Source organism: Lotus japonicus, chromosome 3, assembly GCF_012489685.1.
Source record: "Lotus japonicus ecotype B-129 chromosome 3, LjGifu_v1.2".
NCBI classification, from domain to species: Eukaryota; Viridiplantae; Streptophyta; class Magnoliopsida; order Fabales; family Fabaceae; genus Lotus; species Lotus japonicus.
Window position 1 is genome coordinate 7,805,107 of NC_080043.1, and position 16,620 is coordinate 7,821,726.

General features: G+C 35.2%; 3 protein-coding genes across 3 annotated transcripts; 1 reads left to right on the forward strand and 2 right to left on the reverse strand.

Annotated features, from left to right (window-relative positions):
- The first annotated feature begins 865 nt into the window (after nucleotides 1-865).
- Nucleotides 866-4,265, forward strand: LOC130743525 (uncharacterized). The gene is made up of 5 exons (XM_057595775.1): nucleotides 866-1,490; nucleotides 1,698-2,268; nucleotides 2,442-3,280; nucleotides 3,370-3,658; nucleotides 3,738-4,265. The coding sequence occupies exons 1-5, from the start codon at nucleotides 1,309-1,311 to the stop codon at nucleotides 4,044-4,046; spliced, it is 2,190 nt and encodes a 729-aa protein (XP_057451758.1). The 5' UTR covers nucleotides 866-1,308; the 3' UTR covers nucleotides 4,047-4,265.
- A 293-nt stretch (nucleotides 4,266-4,558) lies between these two features.
- On the reverse strand, nucleotides 4,559-5,089 carry LOC130743527 (uncharacterized). The gene is made up of 2 exons (XM_057595776.1): nucleotides 4,838-5,089; nucleotides 4,559-4,759 (listed from the first exon to the last, which is right to left on the reverse strand). Exons 1-2 carry the CDS (start codon nucleotides 5,087-5,089, stop codon nucleotides 4,559-4,561), a joined length of 453 nt encoding a protein of 150 aa, XP_057451759.1.
- A 7,159-nt stretch (nucleotides 5,090-12,248) lies between these two features.
- LOC130749497 (E3 ubiquitin-protein ligase ATL4) lies at nucleotides 12,249-13,520 on the reverse strand. The gene has a single exon (XM_057602862.1). The coding sequence runs from the start codon at nucleotides 13,357-13,359 to the stop codon at nucleotides 12,310-12,312; it is 1,050 nt and encodes a 349-aa protein (XP_057458845.1). The 5' UTR covers nucleotides 13,360-13,520; the 3' UTR covers nucleotides 12,249-12,309.
- Between the last annotated feature and the right edge of the window lie 3,100 nt (nucleotides 13,521-16,620).

The window sequence follows — 16,620 nt, forward strand, 5'->3', positions numbered from 1 at the left end:
TATTTCTTTACCACTCCGTTTAAGGGTTTTCTTATTCCAAGCTATTTACAATTAAACTAAACTCTAGCTACAACCTAGAGTTTACTTCATAGCACTTGAGTAAGACATGGCAACTGTCAACATACTGTTCGTGCACCAAATAAGTTCCTAGAAAAAAGATTTGTCACAATGAAAACTATCTAAAGTTTCTCTAACTCAAAAGCCTAGACCTGTCTTTATAAGTTCGGGTCTTGACACCCCTAGTTTAGCTTTAGTATAATCGTAATTGATTAAACAATGAGTAATGATATATTCACACCTCACTTTTTCTTTCATCTTTTTTCCACTCATTTTTTTCTATCTTTCTCTTCATTTCATGTCACATCACATATCATATCACTTATTTTTCTCACTTCTCTTCACATTTTAAAGAGGCGGAGGTGAAAATAGATGGGAAACTAAACATTATTCATTAAAATATAACTAGCTTGGAACCCATTTAAGAGGGACCCACTAAATGTAATTATATATGTTGTGAATATATATTACTTAATTTATATTTTATATGTTAACTTTGATACTTTTCACATTTAACAATAATACTTCCTCCGTTCCTATTTATCTGTTCAGGAAGAGAAGGTTCACACAAATTAAGGAAAACAATTAATTGTGTTAATTTTCATAAAAGTATTATTTGTTTTATTATATCACCCTTTAGAATGTATTTTATCTTTCTTCATTTATTGTTTTTGTAAGGGCATTTCTTGGAAAAACATCAATTAATGTTGTCTTGAAACTCTAAGTGGACAGATATATAGTAACAAAAAAATTTCTTCAAAATGGACAGTTAATAAGGAACGGAGAGAGTAGTTTTTTGGAATATGAAATTTACATTTTTTTCAAAGATCAATAAGTAATTAATATATATAGGCTAAATAGCACTTTTGGTCCCCCACGTTTCAAAAATGTGCAATCTTAATCCCCCACGTTTAAAAATAGCATAATGGTACCTCAACGTTTAGCTCCGTTAGCAGTTTTGGTCCCTAAGCTAATTTGCCGTTAGAAACTTAACGTTTTTGTTTGACATGGCATTTTTTTTCTGATGTGGCATTCAGACATAACATGTGAGGATCACGTGAGTCTTATCCTAACCTAATCCATTCCCAATTGCAACTTGGTTCCAAATCGCGACGGTGACGACCAAATCGAGAGGAACGAAGCCCGGCGGTCGTGAAGGAACTGCGATTGCGAGTGTGAGAAGACGGTTTCTGGGTAAGAAGGTCATCGGTGGTGAGAAGGTGGTCCGAAGGCAAAATCGAGAGGAAGGAAATGGCGACCGACAAAAAAGGTGTGTCGAAGAAGACCCCTCGAAGGCCAAAGAAGAAAACTCCGACAAAAGAGACGGTGGTCCCAGAGACGGTGGTCCCAGAGAAGATGGTCCCAGAGAAAACTCCGTTTTCAAAATTGGACTTTTGGCTCAATGGAGATTTGCCCGCAAACTATGTTTCCAGGTATATATTTTATCCTTTTCTCTATCTTGTGAGTCATGGTTGTTGAAGGATTTAAGTGCATTGATGTATATTATTTAAGTAGGTGCCTTTCCTAGTCAGATTCTCTATCCTTTTCTCTGCTTTGTGCTTGCATGTGGTCCACGAGATTCCCTCTTCCACTAAAGTTTACAAAGTTTATTGTATTCTATTGTATTGTCTCTTCTGCAGGCCTACTGCTCCCCATAAGATAACCATGAGTGTGTATCATGGGGGTGAATTGACATTTGACCCAACTATGCCCTATCCAAGTGGGCTTTGCGAAGTCTGGCATCCGTATGATGTGGATCTCATTTCATCCATTGAATTGGGTAAGATTGTAAAATACCTGGGATATGCCAGGTTCAAATGTTTGTGGTATAGGCATGTTCAAAGTAATGGCTCTGTCAGCTTTAGTCCACTTTCCAATGATGAAGAGGTTAGACAATTCATTGAAGATGTTAAAGATATAGCTGAAGTTGATCTATATGTTGAACACATAGTGGAAGAGGCAGATATTGTTCCTCTAATTGCTTACAAGAGTGCTGAAGATACTCCTGATGTGTTGCAAGTTGATTCTGATAGTGATGATGAGGTATTGCAAGACAAAGAAACTGAGGCTGTTCAAGTGAAGGAAGCTGAGTCTCAGGCAGTACAAGACAAGCTTCCTGAGGTTGTTCAAGACTTTGATGCTGAGGTAATTCAAGAGAAGGAGACTGAGACAGTCAAAGAGGCTGAGTTAGTGCAAGACAAGGAGGCTGAGGTAATGAAATTATGAATGAAATTTTTGTCTAAGTTGAAATAAAGTTAATATAATCTTTAACTTGTCATGAAAAAATAGCTTGATCCTGTGTTAATGTTTATGATAATCCTCAGGTTCTTCAATTATGTTTAAGTTGTTTATGTAAGTTATGTAAATTAAATTATGATGAACAGGTTGATGTTGTGGAAAAAGACAAGGGGGTAGATAAGGGAAAAAGAAAGTCCAATCAGGTTGTTCTCAGTGATGAAGATGATAATTCTGATGCTGAATTTGATCCAGATGATGAAGACACACCCTCTGATTTTTCAATGGATGACAGTGATTATGAAGAAGATTGGGATTGGCTCTGCGTGCTTCCTAAAGAGTCTCTGTTGAATATACCTGAGGCCACTCCAGATCCAACTTTTGCAGAAGATTCTACTGAGCCATATACACAAGCTGTGAATGAGTCAAGTAACCAGGAGCCCAGTACATATGAGGACTTTCAAGATGAGGATGGTGATTCTGAGGACTTAGAAAGTCCATCAGAAAGTGATGATGAAGGAAAAGGTTCAAGGAAATATCCTAAGTTCAAGCCTACTGCAGATGAGGAGTTTGTCCACCTTGTCCAGGTTAACAACATGTGTGAGGCATTTAATAGGACCATCCTGGAGCATAGAGACAAGCCTATTATTACTCTGCTTGAGGGGCTCAAATTTTACCTCACCAATCGCATTGTGAAGCAGAATGATCTAATGCTTAGGTGGAGAAATAGTCAGTTGTGTCCACTGATTCAGAAAAAGCTTGATGCAATAAATGACTATTCAGAAGGCTGGAGACCTAACTGGAATGGTGACACTGTACATGGACTATTTGAAGTTGAGAGGGACAAGGATAAGTATGTTGTCAATGTTGCTCTCAGGTCATGCGCTTGTAGGAGATGGGACCTGACTGGGATTCCCTGTGTGCATGCTGTGGCTTGTATGTGGTATAATCACCATGTTCCAGAGAATTATGTGGACATGGCATACAGGTTAAGAACTATCAATTTTGTCTTAATTAATACTGCATTATGTTGATAAACAAAGTTAAGAACTAACAACTTGTTTGTATTTTTTTCAGAAGGCACACATTTCTGAATACCTACTCCCACATAATCCTCCCAAACAATGGGCCCAAATTATGGCCAGAAGTGGAAGCTGCACCTCTAAATCCACCTTATGTGAGGAGGGCCCCGGGAAGGCCTAAAAAACAGAGGAACAAAGCAAATGATGAGCCTAGGAACCCTAATAGGCTGAGGAGGATTAGTTCCACTGTGAGATGTAGAAGGTGTGGAGAGCCTGGACACAACAAGAGAACCTGCAAAGGTAAAACTGCAGCTGATAGGACAATCCCAGTAGGAGGCAATCAGGTAATGAATTTAATTGTGCTTATCAATTAAATTTTGTTAAAGTTGTGAATTTACTTATGTGGATTGTATTTGATTACAGGCAAATACTCAAGTTCTTCAACCTGAACAAAGAAGGACTCAAGGTACGGGGACTAGAACTAGAGGTCAGAGGAGGAATGCTCAATCTGAACCAGGGGAATCTTCAGCTCAAGGTGCTGCAAATTATCAGCCTGCACCCACTCCTCCAGCAAATTTCCAGTCTCAACAAACTGCTGCTCCATCTTCTCAGCCTCAGCACATAGCTACTGCATATTCTCAACCTGCACCTACTGCGACAACATCCCAGCCAAATGCACCAAGGAGGAGAGGAAGAAAGAGGAATGCAGAAGCAATTAGTGGCACTCAGTAGTGTTTTGGATTGTGTGTTCAGATTAGTGTTTTGGATGGTCATGTAATGAACCTATTGTCCTGTGGATGGTGTTTTTATATATATGTTTTGGATGGTCATGTAATGAACCTATTGTCCTGTGGAAGGATTTATGTATCTTTCTGGTATAGACCAATAATGTAGTGTTTCTGGTTGTGTTTTTGGACCAACTTTGTTGAACAGTATATAGCATTGTTGGTGGCTGACTTTGATTATATATGACAAATGTTGGTGACAGTTTATTAGTTTTTGAGGTCAAGTTATTTTTTGAGGTGAAGTTATTTTTTGGATACATTTAACCACAGACTTAATTGCATAACATTGATCTTAATAGAAACATATTGGCCAAACATATTTGATGAAATTTCATTTCTTGCATCAAATTGAAGTACATTAACTTTCTGCTTGGATTTTTTCCCATCTAACTGCAAGTACATTCACTTACAGGATACATGTTCTGCCCCCCTTACTTATCTAACCCCAAACTAGTATTTCTACTTCCTTACATAAGCTACCAACAACACAAGGATCACAAACATTGACATGAACAAAGAGGCAACTAGGATCCTCTCTTTCTTCTGCAGCTCTTCATTCTTCTTGGTTAAGACAACAATCAACTTCTTCTCCCTAGCATTACAATTGTCATCATCAGCATCATGCCATTGGAAGAAGTTGCATACCTTCTTACGATGCACCTGTAATTTTAAGTTAGTTATACAGATCAGGGAAGAAGAAATTAGTCACTGATTCAATAACCAATTAACCATACAAACCTCAAACAGCCCACAACCATAAAACCTCCTTCCACGATTGACCCCAGTCCATGTTGTCACCAATGGACTTTGAACACCACAATCACACAGCACTACTCGTCGCCTCGTCTCAGAACTAGTCGAGTTGGATGAAATATCGCGAAAGCCAGACAACCCATGATAACCTTCATTTCTTCTTTGCGATTCAGGTACCCTGCAACTCGAATCAGCTTCAAAATCCCTGAAATTAGGAGTGGCTGAAGATCCTCCCATGGTTAGGTTTCGCGATTTTGGGATTTGGAGGAGAAGAAGAGAATTAGGGTTCGCGATTTTGGAATTTGGGGGAGAAGATGAGAATAGGGTTCGTGATTTTCAGATTTGGGGAAGGAGATAATCATGTGAGGGGCATGTGAGCTCATTAAAAACCGGTTCTCTCTCCTAGTCTTAATGCCACATCAGAAAAAAATGCCATGTCAAACAAAAACGTTAAGTTTCTAACGGCAAATTAGCTGAGGGACCAAGACTGCTAACGGAGCTAAACGTTGAGGTACCATTATGCTATTTTTAAACGTGGGGATTAAGATTGCACATTTTTGAAACGTGGGGGACCAAAAGTGCTATTTAGCCATATATATATATATATATATATATATATATAAATAAAGCTTGTGACTCTCAAGCAACACAAATAGTAGATTAATTGGTAGTTTAACTGATACAATTGGTACCCAGTTAACTTACTATCTCAAATAGTAGATTAATTTTATTATGTACTTATATTTTACCTTGAAAGTATGTTGTCATTGAGATGTTAATTAAAAGCAAGGTTTTGGGTTTTGTCTTAATAAAATGAATGAGTAGAACTATGATGATGACAACAATATAGGAATACGAGCCTCCATCTTCAGGTAACGACTCAAGACCCAACTAATGAAGCCTTAGCACCAAATATTATTAATAATTAATAATGGAAAAAATAATCAATATATTTGATATCATTATTTGTTAAAATTATAATAAAAGAAGCAATACCAAGTCTCTGCTTCAAAGGACATATTGATTTAAGAGAACTACCTCTAAAAATACTTATTTTAGGAATAAAAATTACAAATAAATGCTTTCAAGAAGATCCTGTCTTCAATGACTTAATTTCCATGTCAATTCCCGTCCCTTTAAGAATTGCAGGACATATTTTCATTGGATCAAATTTTCCCTTCAGTGTTATAGTCGTAAACTCATCCTTTTCACCTTCGCAAATTTCGATTTTTCCTGAGACATGTTTAATAAATATATTGAGTTAGGATTTTTCAAATAAATAAATTTTAATCATGAAAAAAGGATAAATATATAAACGGCTAATCGTATTATTTACTTCCATCTACTCTGCATTATTTATATCTTTTTAAGTGAATGAGTTGCAAATTTATCTAATTTGTATACATTGTTAAAAAACTTAATTGCATTTTTCGTCCCTGAAATATTGCGATTGTAATTGGATGACAATTTGATGATGGACTTGATTTTCACAAATTAAAAATGTCAGGACCCAAATCACCCGTTTTAAAGATCAGTGAGTCAAATCACACAATCGTAATATTTCAGGGACCAAAAATGTAATTAAACCAAACTTGTTAAAACTAATTTAATCAAACTTCTATTAAATTAAACACTATGAGGAATTATAATAACTCCAAAACATTTCTATATAATTTAATGATAATATGTTTGATTTAACTCCAAAACTCACTTTCAAAAAAAACTCCAAAACTCAGTTAGCATCCATTGAAATGATAAATTCTACGTGTCAAAGACAAAATATGAAATGAGAGAAATTTAATTGGTTGAAATCAACACAAATATAAACCAAACAAAGGCTCATTTTCAATAATGAAAAAAAATTTGTTTCACTTATATTTTGTGTTATGATTGTGAATATAGGACTGTTTTTTTCTTTTTCTTTTTACATTCATAAATTACATCCTCCAAAGATTGATCTCTAGACCTCCTCAACCCATATATCTCTAACTCTTACCACTTACCACTTGCAACATGATTGTTTTAATTTTAGGCATATGGTCATTGTTTTTCCAATATCATTTTTTAATCGTACTTCATAGATATCAATTTTCCAATTCTCCAAAACATACTTCATATATAAAAATATATATATAAATATAAAATATATATACCTGATGATAAGGTTTCTTCTTGTTGGGCCAAGAAGGTTCTGACTTGATTCATTGTATCTTCAAAATCATACACATCCTCCTTCAGCGACAACACTATCTTCAATGACTCGACAACCTATAGCAAATAAAAATGAACAAAATTAAAGATGCAACAGTTGGAGTTGAGGAGCTCAACAAGCATTCCACACATACATGGAAATATAATTACGTATGAAAGAAAAAATTACATCTTTTTTTTAAAGCACAACATAATATTGATTAACCAGAAAAAAATTACATCCTTAACAATATGGATTGAAATCTTTTATCATCATTTAGTCATATCTCCCTTATCTCATAAATTGAATTATTTCATATCATTTAAAAATTGCTTGTATAATGTTACAATTATCATATTCATGCATACTTGACACAAATTGATTAAAAGAAATGAACACTAAATGAGAGCAAAATATATTTGTCCTTAATTAAAAACTAACATACCTGCAGTTTCCCTTCTTGTGACGAAGAAGCATTCTTTATCTTTTTGGAGAACCAATTCATTTTCTTGTATAAGATATGACTTGAGTTGAATACTTTTTGAATGTGTTATCTGTACATCCAAAATATAGTTTTGCAATGGATATATAATGTGGAAACGCAAGGTATATATAATGGAAACACTAGATGAGACTCGGGTTTTCAATTCTCATTAAAATGGAGGCATGATTGATCAAAATTAAATAACATCACCATGTGTGATATCTAAAACTTATCTCTCTCACAGTCTCACACACACATATACATTCATGTAATTTAAGTTTTTATTATTTAGTTTTCTTTATTACTAATCATGTTTAATTAGACTTTAATATGGAGTTGAATACCCCAAAACTTCTAGGAGTGGGATGAAAGACCAAAGGTTGTGATTATTTACAATTTTTAGAATTGCTTTCTGTTTTAAAAATGCTTAATATCACTTTTAGTCACTCATTTAATGCGATTGTGTGATTTTGGTTCATCATGTTAAAATGAGGGGTTTTCATCTCAAAAAAAATTATTTGTAAAAAATAGGTCATTATATTACTCTGATGTTCAAATTTTATTGAAACCGGCTTAACTTGACTATAATAATAATAATAATAATAATAATAATAATAATAATAATAATAATAATAATAATAATAATTTATTGCTCACTTAAATATTTATTTTTAAAATAATTTCTGTAAGAGATAATTAGGCATAATATCCTACAACATTTTTTTTATCCCTTAGCATATTATGTAATATTCATTAGCATATTCTGTAATTTACTATTATAAATAATACACTATCTACCTCACACAAGTTGTAGTGAGAGTTATCACATCTTACAAGTTATCAGGTTACGGTTCAAACCCTAGCTTCCAAACCTTGTGTCATCTTCTCCAATGTTGAGCGCCGCCACTGTTCTTTCCTCCCATGTCACCCTGCCCAACCGTGTGTCTTCTATTCCAGTTGCACAGCCTCACGCAGCCCGCCGTCGTCGATATCCGCGTCATCGATCTGCGTTTGCTAATCGGTCGCACTTGATCCTCCGATCCTGACCCGCCACCCGATCATCCGATCGCGACCTGTCGTCGATCCCGATCCACTATCAATCATGATCTGTCGTCGTTGATCCTGATCTATCGCCGCCTCTCCGGATGGCTGATGATGCTACTCCTATGTCCCTACCCTTTGTTACCGTGGTCCACATGATCACGGTTCGGGTCAATTTTGATAATTTTTATTCTCCGAGTAAACATGTTATATCTCTGCTTCAAAATCAAAACATGTTTCATATCGTTGGTGGTTATCAAAACATGTTATATCTCGGGTCAAGTTTGTGTAGCAAACCTTTGCTACTGCTACCTCTCCAAGTTTACGTAATGGTGTTCCGGTTTCGAATCCTCATTTTGCTCAATGCCAGACTCAAGATCGCAACGTCAATAGTCTCCTTCTTTCCACCTTGACTGAGATCGCAACGTCAAGAGCATCTCTAATGTTAGTTCTTAGAGATGAGTTTTTAAGTTAAGAACTAAGAACCAGGTAATTAAGCATTGGAGATGGCTGACGTGGAGTTCTTAGTTCTTAAAAATAAGAACTAGTTCGTAAGGCATCTCCAATGCAAGGTTATTCGTTCTTATTTATGAGCTAAGAACTAAGAACTGAGTTCTAAACCATTGGAGGGGCTGACGTGGAGTTCCTATCTTATATAAGGAGTTTTACTTTTTGAGTTCTTTGCATAATTTTTTTTTCTCTCTCATTCATCAACTAATTTAATTTAAGTATTGAATTATCATTGAAATCAAAATTATATGAAAATAAAAAATATTACTAATATAATGGTATTGTAGGATCAGATGAATAATGCTAAGAACTCATGGTTGGAGCAAAATCTGCAAAGAGTTGGTTAAGCACATGTGACAGTACAGACTCACATGAATAGTGCTAAGAACTACGAATTACGAACCTAGCATTGGAGATGCTCTTATATAAACAACTTTGCTTTATGAGTTCTTAGCATGAGAAAACATTTTTTCTCTTTCATCCAAATTGCTTTATTACTTTATGAGTTTTGTTTTATTGTTTTGTGACAATAAAGAGTATAAATAATGTGGTATTGTGGGACCAAATGATTAGTGTTAAGAACTAAGAACTCGTGATTGAAGCGAAATCTACAAAAGTTGCTTAAGCACATGTGGCAGTACATGTCCACTTAAATAGTGCTTAAGAACTCAGTTATAAGAACTAACATTGGAGATGCTTTAAGAACTAGCATTGGGGATGTTCAAACTCAACCGAAAAACTAGTTCAAGAGTTGATGGTTGCTCTATCCTTTATAAACACTTGTTTGGTTATATCTATATCCAATGTGAGACTTCATACACACACCATCGCGCTCACGCTGGACATCTAGAATGTGGAATGAACATCAACGAGTGACCCAAATATGAAAGATCTCCACAACAATAGATTTATGATCGACTCTGATATCATATTAGAATTAAGGAGACATAACTCAACTCAAAACCTAGCTTAAGAGTCGAAGATTGCTCTACCTTTTATAAACACTTGTTTAGTCATATCTCTAGGCAATGTGTAACTTCTAATAATATCATACTCACAATTCCAACCTCTTTTTCAGTTTTTCTTATGTTACTCTTGGGAGTTTGCAATTTATGCTTGGTAGTAATGCTAAATCGCTCAAGTGCTCGAATAAGCCTAAAGTAAGCATGACCATAAAAAGAAAAGAAGAAAGGTATATCCAAGATTACTTGTGGGATTCATCAATGTGAGACCCACTAAAATACATTTTTGATCATATTACCTGAGTTAAACAATTTTTAATAAATTTGGGCTTTGCACTTTTGCAGCACTAATCTAATATATAACATTGATCATTTGGATATTGTCCAACTCCAAGTGTTAATTTTTTCAACAAAAAGGAGTGCTGGTGAGGGACTGGAAAGCAAATATTCGTACTACTTTCATGGGTCAGAGTCTCTTTTTTACAACAAAAAATTGAGGGTTTTGCATTTGGGATGTCAGTTACGTTTGCCGTTTCAGCAAGCAATCCCGGATTCCTAGACAATCACAAAAAAGATAAAATAAAGAAAAAACCTCACAAACCAGCTTGAGACATCGTATCTAATTCTAGGGAAAAATCAGTAATGAACCTTTGATCCAATGAAAAGAAAATAATAAATTTCCATGCTCTTTAAATTAACAAATAAACTCTTTTTGGGCATATTCACTGAACACAAATACATGTATTTATTTTCTGAAGAAAATAAATACATGAAAACATACTGAGAAATTGACTTGATCTTATTGGAAAAACTGAAAAAGGACTGAACATCATGTTATGGAGTACTCTATCTATGTACAATCATTAATACGTTGTTTCCCAGTCATTTATCAACATTAATAAACGCCGCTTGCACAAGACTCAAAATTGAGACAGAAGTAGGACCTTTCCCATTAAAATGGTTGGTAATCTACCATAAATGGCTTTACCAGTAATTCCATGCGTTCATCACTCACCCAAACACGCATCAAAACCTCTATAGTAGTAATAATAGTAGTACACTTTACTCTTATTTAAATTTCAGTCCTTGAAAAGCAGCATCAATCACCGATCTAAGTCTAACAACAAAGCCTGTCCTTTCTTTTCTTTTCTCCTTCAAAGCTATAGATTTTTACTATACTAACATCACCACAATGAGGTAGTAACAATAAACCAGTAGTGTTGTTCTTCCGTGCAATATTGTCACATATGTAACATAAGCCATGCACTTTTCTCAGTAAAATCCAAATACTCCATTTTATACAATCATATTTTAATCTAGAAAGAAAGCCTGAACATAACATCATAGTTTCATATATTCTCTCTTTTTGTTTGATAGCATAATCCTATCATGTGAAGGAAAATGATTAACAATATCCAGTTAATAATTTTTTGCATACATTTATCTAAAAGGTTATTTGAAAATACAGCTCTCAGATTGAACAAAATAACTCAAGTTTTCATCTTAGTTTTTTACAAGCTACCGACAATAATTTTGTGTTCTTTTTTTAATTCAATTCATTTTTATATTATAAATGCCTTAGATTGTTATATTTAATGTTTCAAGCTTTTTTAATAAAGGAAACTAAAAATAAGAAAGCAACAAATCGAACAAAGTCAACACAAATACACAATGTCGATCTGAAGCGAGCATCAGACTCATCATGGACATTAAACATTTAATTCAGATTTTGATCTGTAAATAATGCATAAGGAGAAAGATTTATTCGGAGAATCATACATTTTAATGTGATGTCTGAACCTCGAAAAAATTACTCTCATAATTATCGATTGTCGGTTCTAGGTATACTTGAAAAAAAATATTACTCCATAATTTGTGGGTATACTTGGAGTATATGAATGAGTAAGTACTAATTCTTTTTTTTTTTTTGGTTACAAGTAAGTACTAATTCTTATTCTACTTAAACTAATCATATGAATGAAAAAAAAAACATAAACTATACCTCAATCCATAATTTATGTACCTTATACGAATATGATGAGAATTATTTATTAAAGTCCAAATCATATGTATCTCTTCATTATATTATTATCATACCGTCATATGCATTCCTAAGAAAAATTATATGATCCAAATCCAAAAATTAACGGATTTTAGTTTCGCTCAAAATCCTCTGAATGCAAGAAGAAATCAGAAGGGACAAAGGAATGTTTAAAAATATTAAAAAAAAAGTCTTATCTTATGTACCAAAACTTGTTTGATTTGACCATTATACCCCTGATAGCCACCGGAACATCTCGGTGAGTTCCTCGCCTACTCTGTTCCCTTCCACATCATACTCTGCCGCATCGATCGGAACGACGTCGCTCCGGCGACTACTCCCGCCAACGCCGAAGAATCTTCCAGAACTCCGAAACGACTCCGTTCGCGATGAAATTGACGCGGAGAATCTATCCACGTACTCCTTCAACCAGCTTCGAACTCCGGCAACTTCTCCGGCGAGGTTCGCTTCATGTTGAGCCGGAGCCGCCGTGGAATCTGCTGCCGCCGGAATGTCCTTCTGGTCAGAGACATTTCTCCGGTGCGTGTGGCTGAACGGAATCTCCGATTCCTCTTCCACTAAATACTCGAACGATCCGATGGAATAGGACCTCGAGTCACCGCCGCGAGTGTCACCGGAGGCGACGGTTTCCGGTGCGGTGGTTCCACGGCGGCTGATGTTACCTATCTCGACGCGGAAGCTGTCGCCGGAGGCGACATCGGATGATCGGAGCACTTTAGCGAGGTCGGAATCGGAGGCGAAGATCGCGGAGCGGCAGAGCGGGCAAGAGAGGTTAGATCGGAGCCAGGTATCAATGCACTCAGCGTGGAAGGCGTGGCAGCAGAGAGGGAGAAGACGGAGGAGGTCGTCGCGGTGGAACTTCGAGAGGCAGACAGCGCAGTCAGCGGCAGATGAGCGGGAAACGGCGGAGAAAGCGAAGAGCGGGAGAGTCTCGATGACGGAGGCAGCACCGTGAGGAGGAGGTGGAATTTCGGGAGAGATGCGGCGGCTGGAGGTGAAGATTGGAGTTGAGGTGGTGGAGGGAGAGGTGGAGAGACGGCGGAGGCAGCGGCGGTTGAGGTGGCGGAGGAGGAAGCAGAGTGCGAGGGAGACGATGACGGTTACGGCGAGGACGGTTATGATGATGAGAATGCTCGGGCTGAGATTCTGTAACGGAGAGGATGAACGGCGAGGTGAGGGTGGTGGGAGGGTGGTGGAGAATGGAGTGAATGTGTCTGATCCGATGACGTTTAGGGAGAGTGGTGGAGGAGAAGCCATTGTTGAAGAAAGTGAAATGGCGCCTATTGATGTGAATTGCGGGTTTTGATAAGAGGTGTGAGGGTGTGGGGCACGTGAGGGGCACGTGGAAAGGTGGTGAAGAAGGTTGATGAATTGAATGTTGTGGCATGAAAAGGATGGAGTTGGGGGTAATGGAATTTATTTGGTTGAAAGAGGGGGAGTAAATGCGCTCAGGTTTTAGGAGAAGAAAGCCACTGTTCACTCTGTTTTCTGTGTTTGCCATTCATATATTTCTACTTGATTGATGGGTTCGCTAGAGGCTAATACGTGTGCTGGTAAGCTTGTTTTGTTAGGCGTATCGTTGATATTGCTGTATTTATTTAGGGTCGGTTTAGTTTTCAGCTTGAAAGTGTTTTTCATAGCATCTTTTACATTTGAGTATTAGAATATGTGATATCGAATTTCAAAATCTTAACTTAAACACAAATCAAAATTGAAAATTAAACACAACCTTAACACCTTATCGGCCTTAATGTAATTTGTTTTTTTTTTTCGCATTCATTGTGTGACAAAAACATACATACATGACGACCTTGTGCATTTGTTGATTTTCTGTGTCAGAAATAGTTGGTTGGGTCCCCATTTCCTTCCAGCCACACTCTTTCTTCTTCTTTATATATTTTGCTTGATATAAAATACTGTGTTCATTTGGGTCAAATCAAATTATTAAAAGGATAAATTAAGAAAACAGTTCACTTAATGCTCTTGTGATATTTTCTGCAATGAATTTTTTTGAGGAAGTTAGTCCAAATTACGAGCATCTACTTTTTTATAAGCTTTAAATTAACTCCTACAGTCCTACTTCAAATTAAATATAATATCCCATTTTTTGGTGCACTTAAAAAAATTAAGAAAAAATATTTGGCACGATCAAGCTACTCCACAAATTGCAGACTATTTATCTTTTTAGGGGCTAAACCCAACATTTACTGTGTTTCTATTGACTAAAAACATATGTGTGCCAAAAATACTAGCTACGTGTCCTTTAAAGTATAAATTAAATTAATTCAAATATTTTTTTTGGTACAGCTCCAAAAGAAAAAAAAAAGCTAAGGAAATTAATTCAAATATACACTATTAACAAGTATATATACCTTTTTTCTTCCAAAAAAATTGTTATTATGACTAGTAGGTCAAAATTAGGAACCTCTCAAGTGCGTAGTATAAATGCATAATTCATAATAGCTCCGCATCAAAATAGGTGGATTATTTAAAAAAAATAATTGCTCTTACAATTTTAAGTTGGTAGAACCACTACATACGAGTAATGATTTATACACATCTCACTTCTCTTCAATCTCATTTCTACTCATTTTTCCTTTTTATCTCTCTCTCCATCTTATGTTACATCACATATCATATCACTTATTTCTCTCTCATTTCTTCACTACTTCCCAAAGTAGAGGTAAAATTGATTGGTGAACAAAACATTATTAACTATATACAACAAAACATTTTCTACCAAATATTTAAAGCAACTTCATCCCACACTTTATTTTTTAACAACAAGAAAACTGTTTACTAGATATAGTAACTAACTTGTAGGGATGATAATTATATATCAATGAAATGTGTACCCTTTCCAGCTTTACTGGATGTCAAAACTGTACTAGTGGTATATAACTATATATATTGCTCATAGCTAATGACAAATATGATTAAACACCTCTTTAATAAATAAATAAAAGAACATTGGTGGACGGATTGTTTGGCCTATTTATAGGTTTGCTGAAAACATACTCGTTGATTCATGCATCTCCAGATATATTATAAACGAGGGAAAAAAGTGACAAAGGAATTGCTTGTTGTATCTAATCATTTGAGTTTTACCAATGTTCAAAGCAGTGACGGTTGTACAGTTAATTACTATAATGGAGTTAAATTAGGTAGATATAGGAACTTTGACTCATTTAAACCTTGTTAATTATACAAGCCTAGCTAATGGCTATATGAGGACGGCATTGAGATTCAAAGGTACAAAAAGAAAAAGAAAAAGAAAATTAACTTTAGGGCCGGGGCACCCTTAATTAATCTACAAGGGAGGAATTTCCTTTGTTGAAGAATAAAAAGTCAAATGGGGTTGGCAAAAGCTCAAGTTAACATCTTCTTCACTTAGAGTGGAATAAATGCAAGATGATCCCAACCGTTTTATATATGTTTCTTATAACAGATAATTGTAACTAAAATATTTTAAAAACATAGGAGTATTGTATTTTTTTTCAAGAAAGTATCTCATTATGTTTCCCGATGTATCAAAAAGAAAGTATCTCACGACGAGTAAGTATGAGATTAATTCTTTCAAACTCTGAAAGTATATTAAGTGGGTAGACTTCTCCAAACAAATCATTCTCCATATATACCGCCAAGGTCGAACCCTCAACTAAATGGTTGAAAACTCTCAACTATCTATCAATTATTCTAACCTTTCTTCCTCATAGGATATAAGTATTGTATCTTCATAACTTGAAAGTTAATTTATCCTCTTAGTACATGTATAGACTATATAATATGCTAGCCAACTTAGTATTATATTATTAAACAAAATGGTACTGAGTGCAGTGATATATAATTGTTAAGCATTTTATCTCTTAAACAAGTGGTTGAAGTTTGAATCTCAACTTTAATGAATAAAAACTCATTGATTAGCCTCATATTACTTAATGCGATGACTATGGAACAAAACATTAATCTAACAATTACTGGTTGTTTGGATATATACTTTGATCAAGAAAAAGAAAAACAGAATGAGACAGGGTGTTTGGAAACGTGCAAACCCAAGAAACAAGGCTAAGAATACATTCCATAATGGTCATATAATGCAACCATAATGTCGCATTATCTAGATTGTTTAATTTTTAATTCCACAATACGTGGATTTTATAATGTTTAGAATATATTATTCACATTCTCTTCTGCTCTACATCATGATGAGCGCGTGCTTTGTTCTTCCATTACCACTGGCAAATCGTTTCGCTTTCGCCACAATTGATATAGTATAGGCATGCTTTATAAATTAAGTTTCTCTTGCTCCATATTCAACAAGTTGGCTGAATGAGCAAGGCTGTAGTTTTAGATGCATTCTTAATTTATAAGAAAAAATTAACTTGTATTCAGTTGTAAAGTTTTATAATTGATTATGTTTAACATAAAAAAATTAGCTTCTAATAAAATTGATTTTAAAATTAGAATTAATTCTCTAAAATGACTTGTAAACATCCATATCATCATCTAAAATTAATT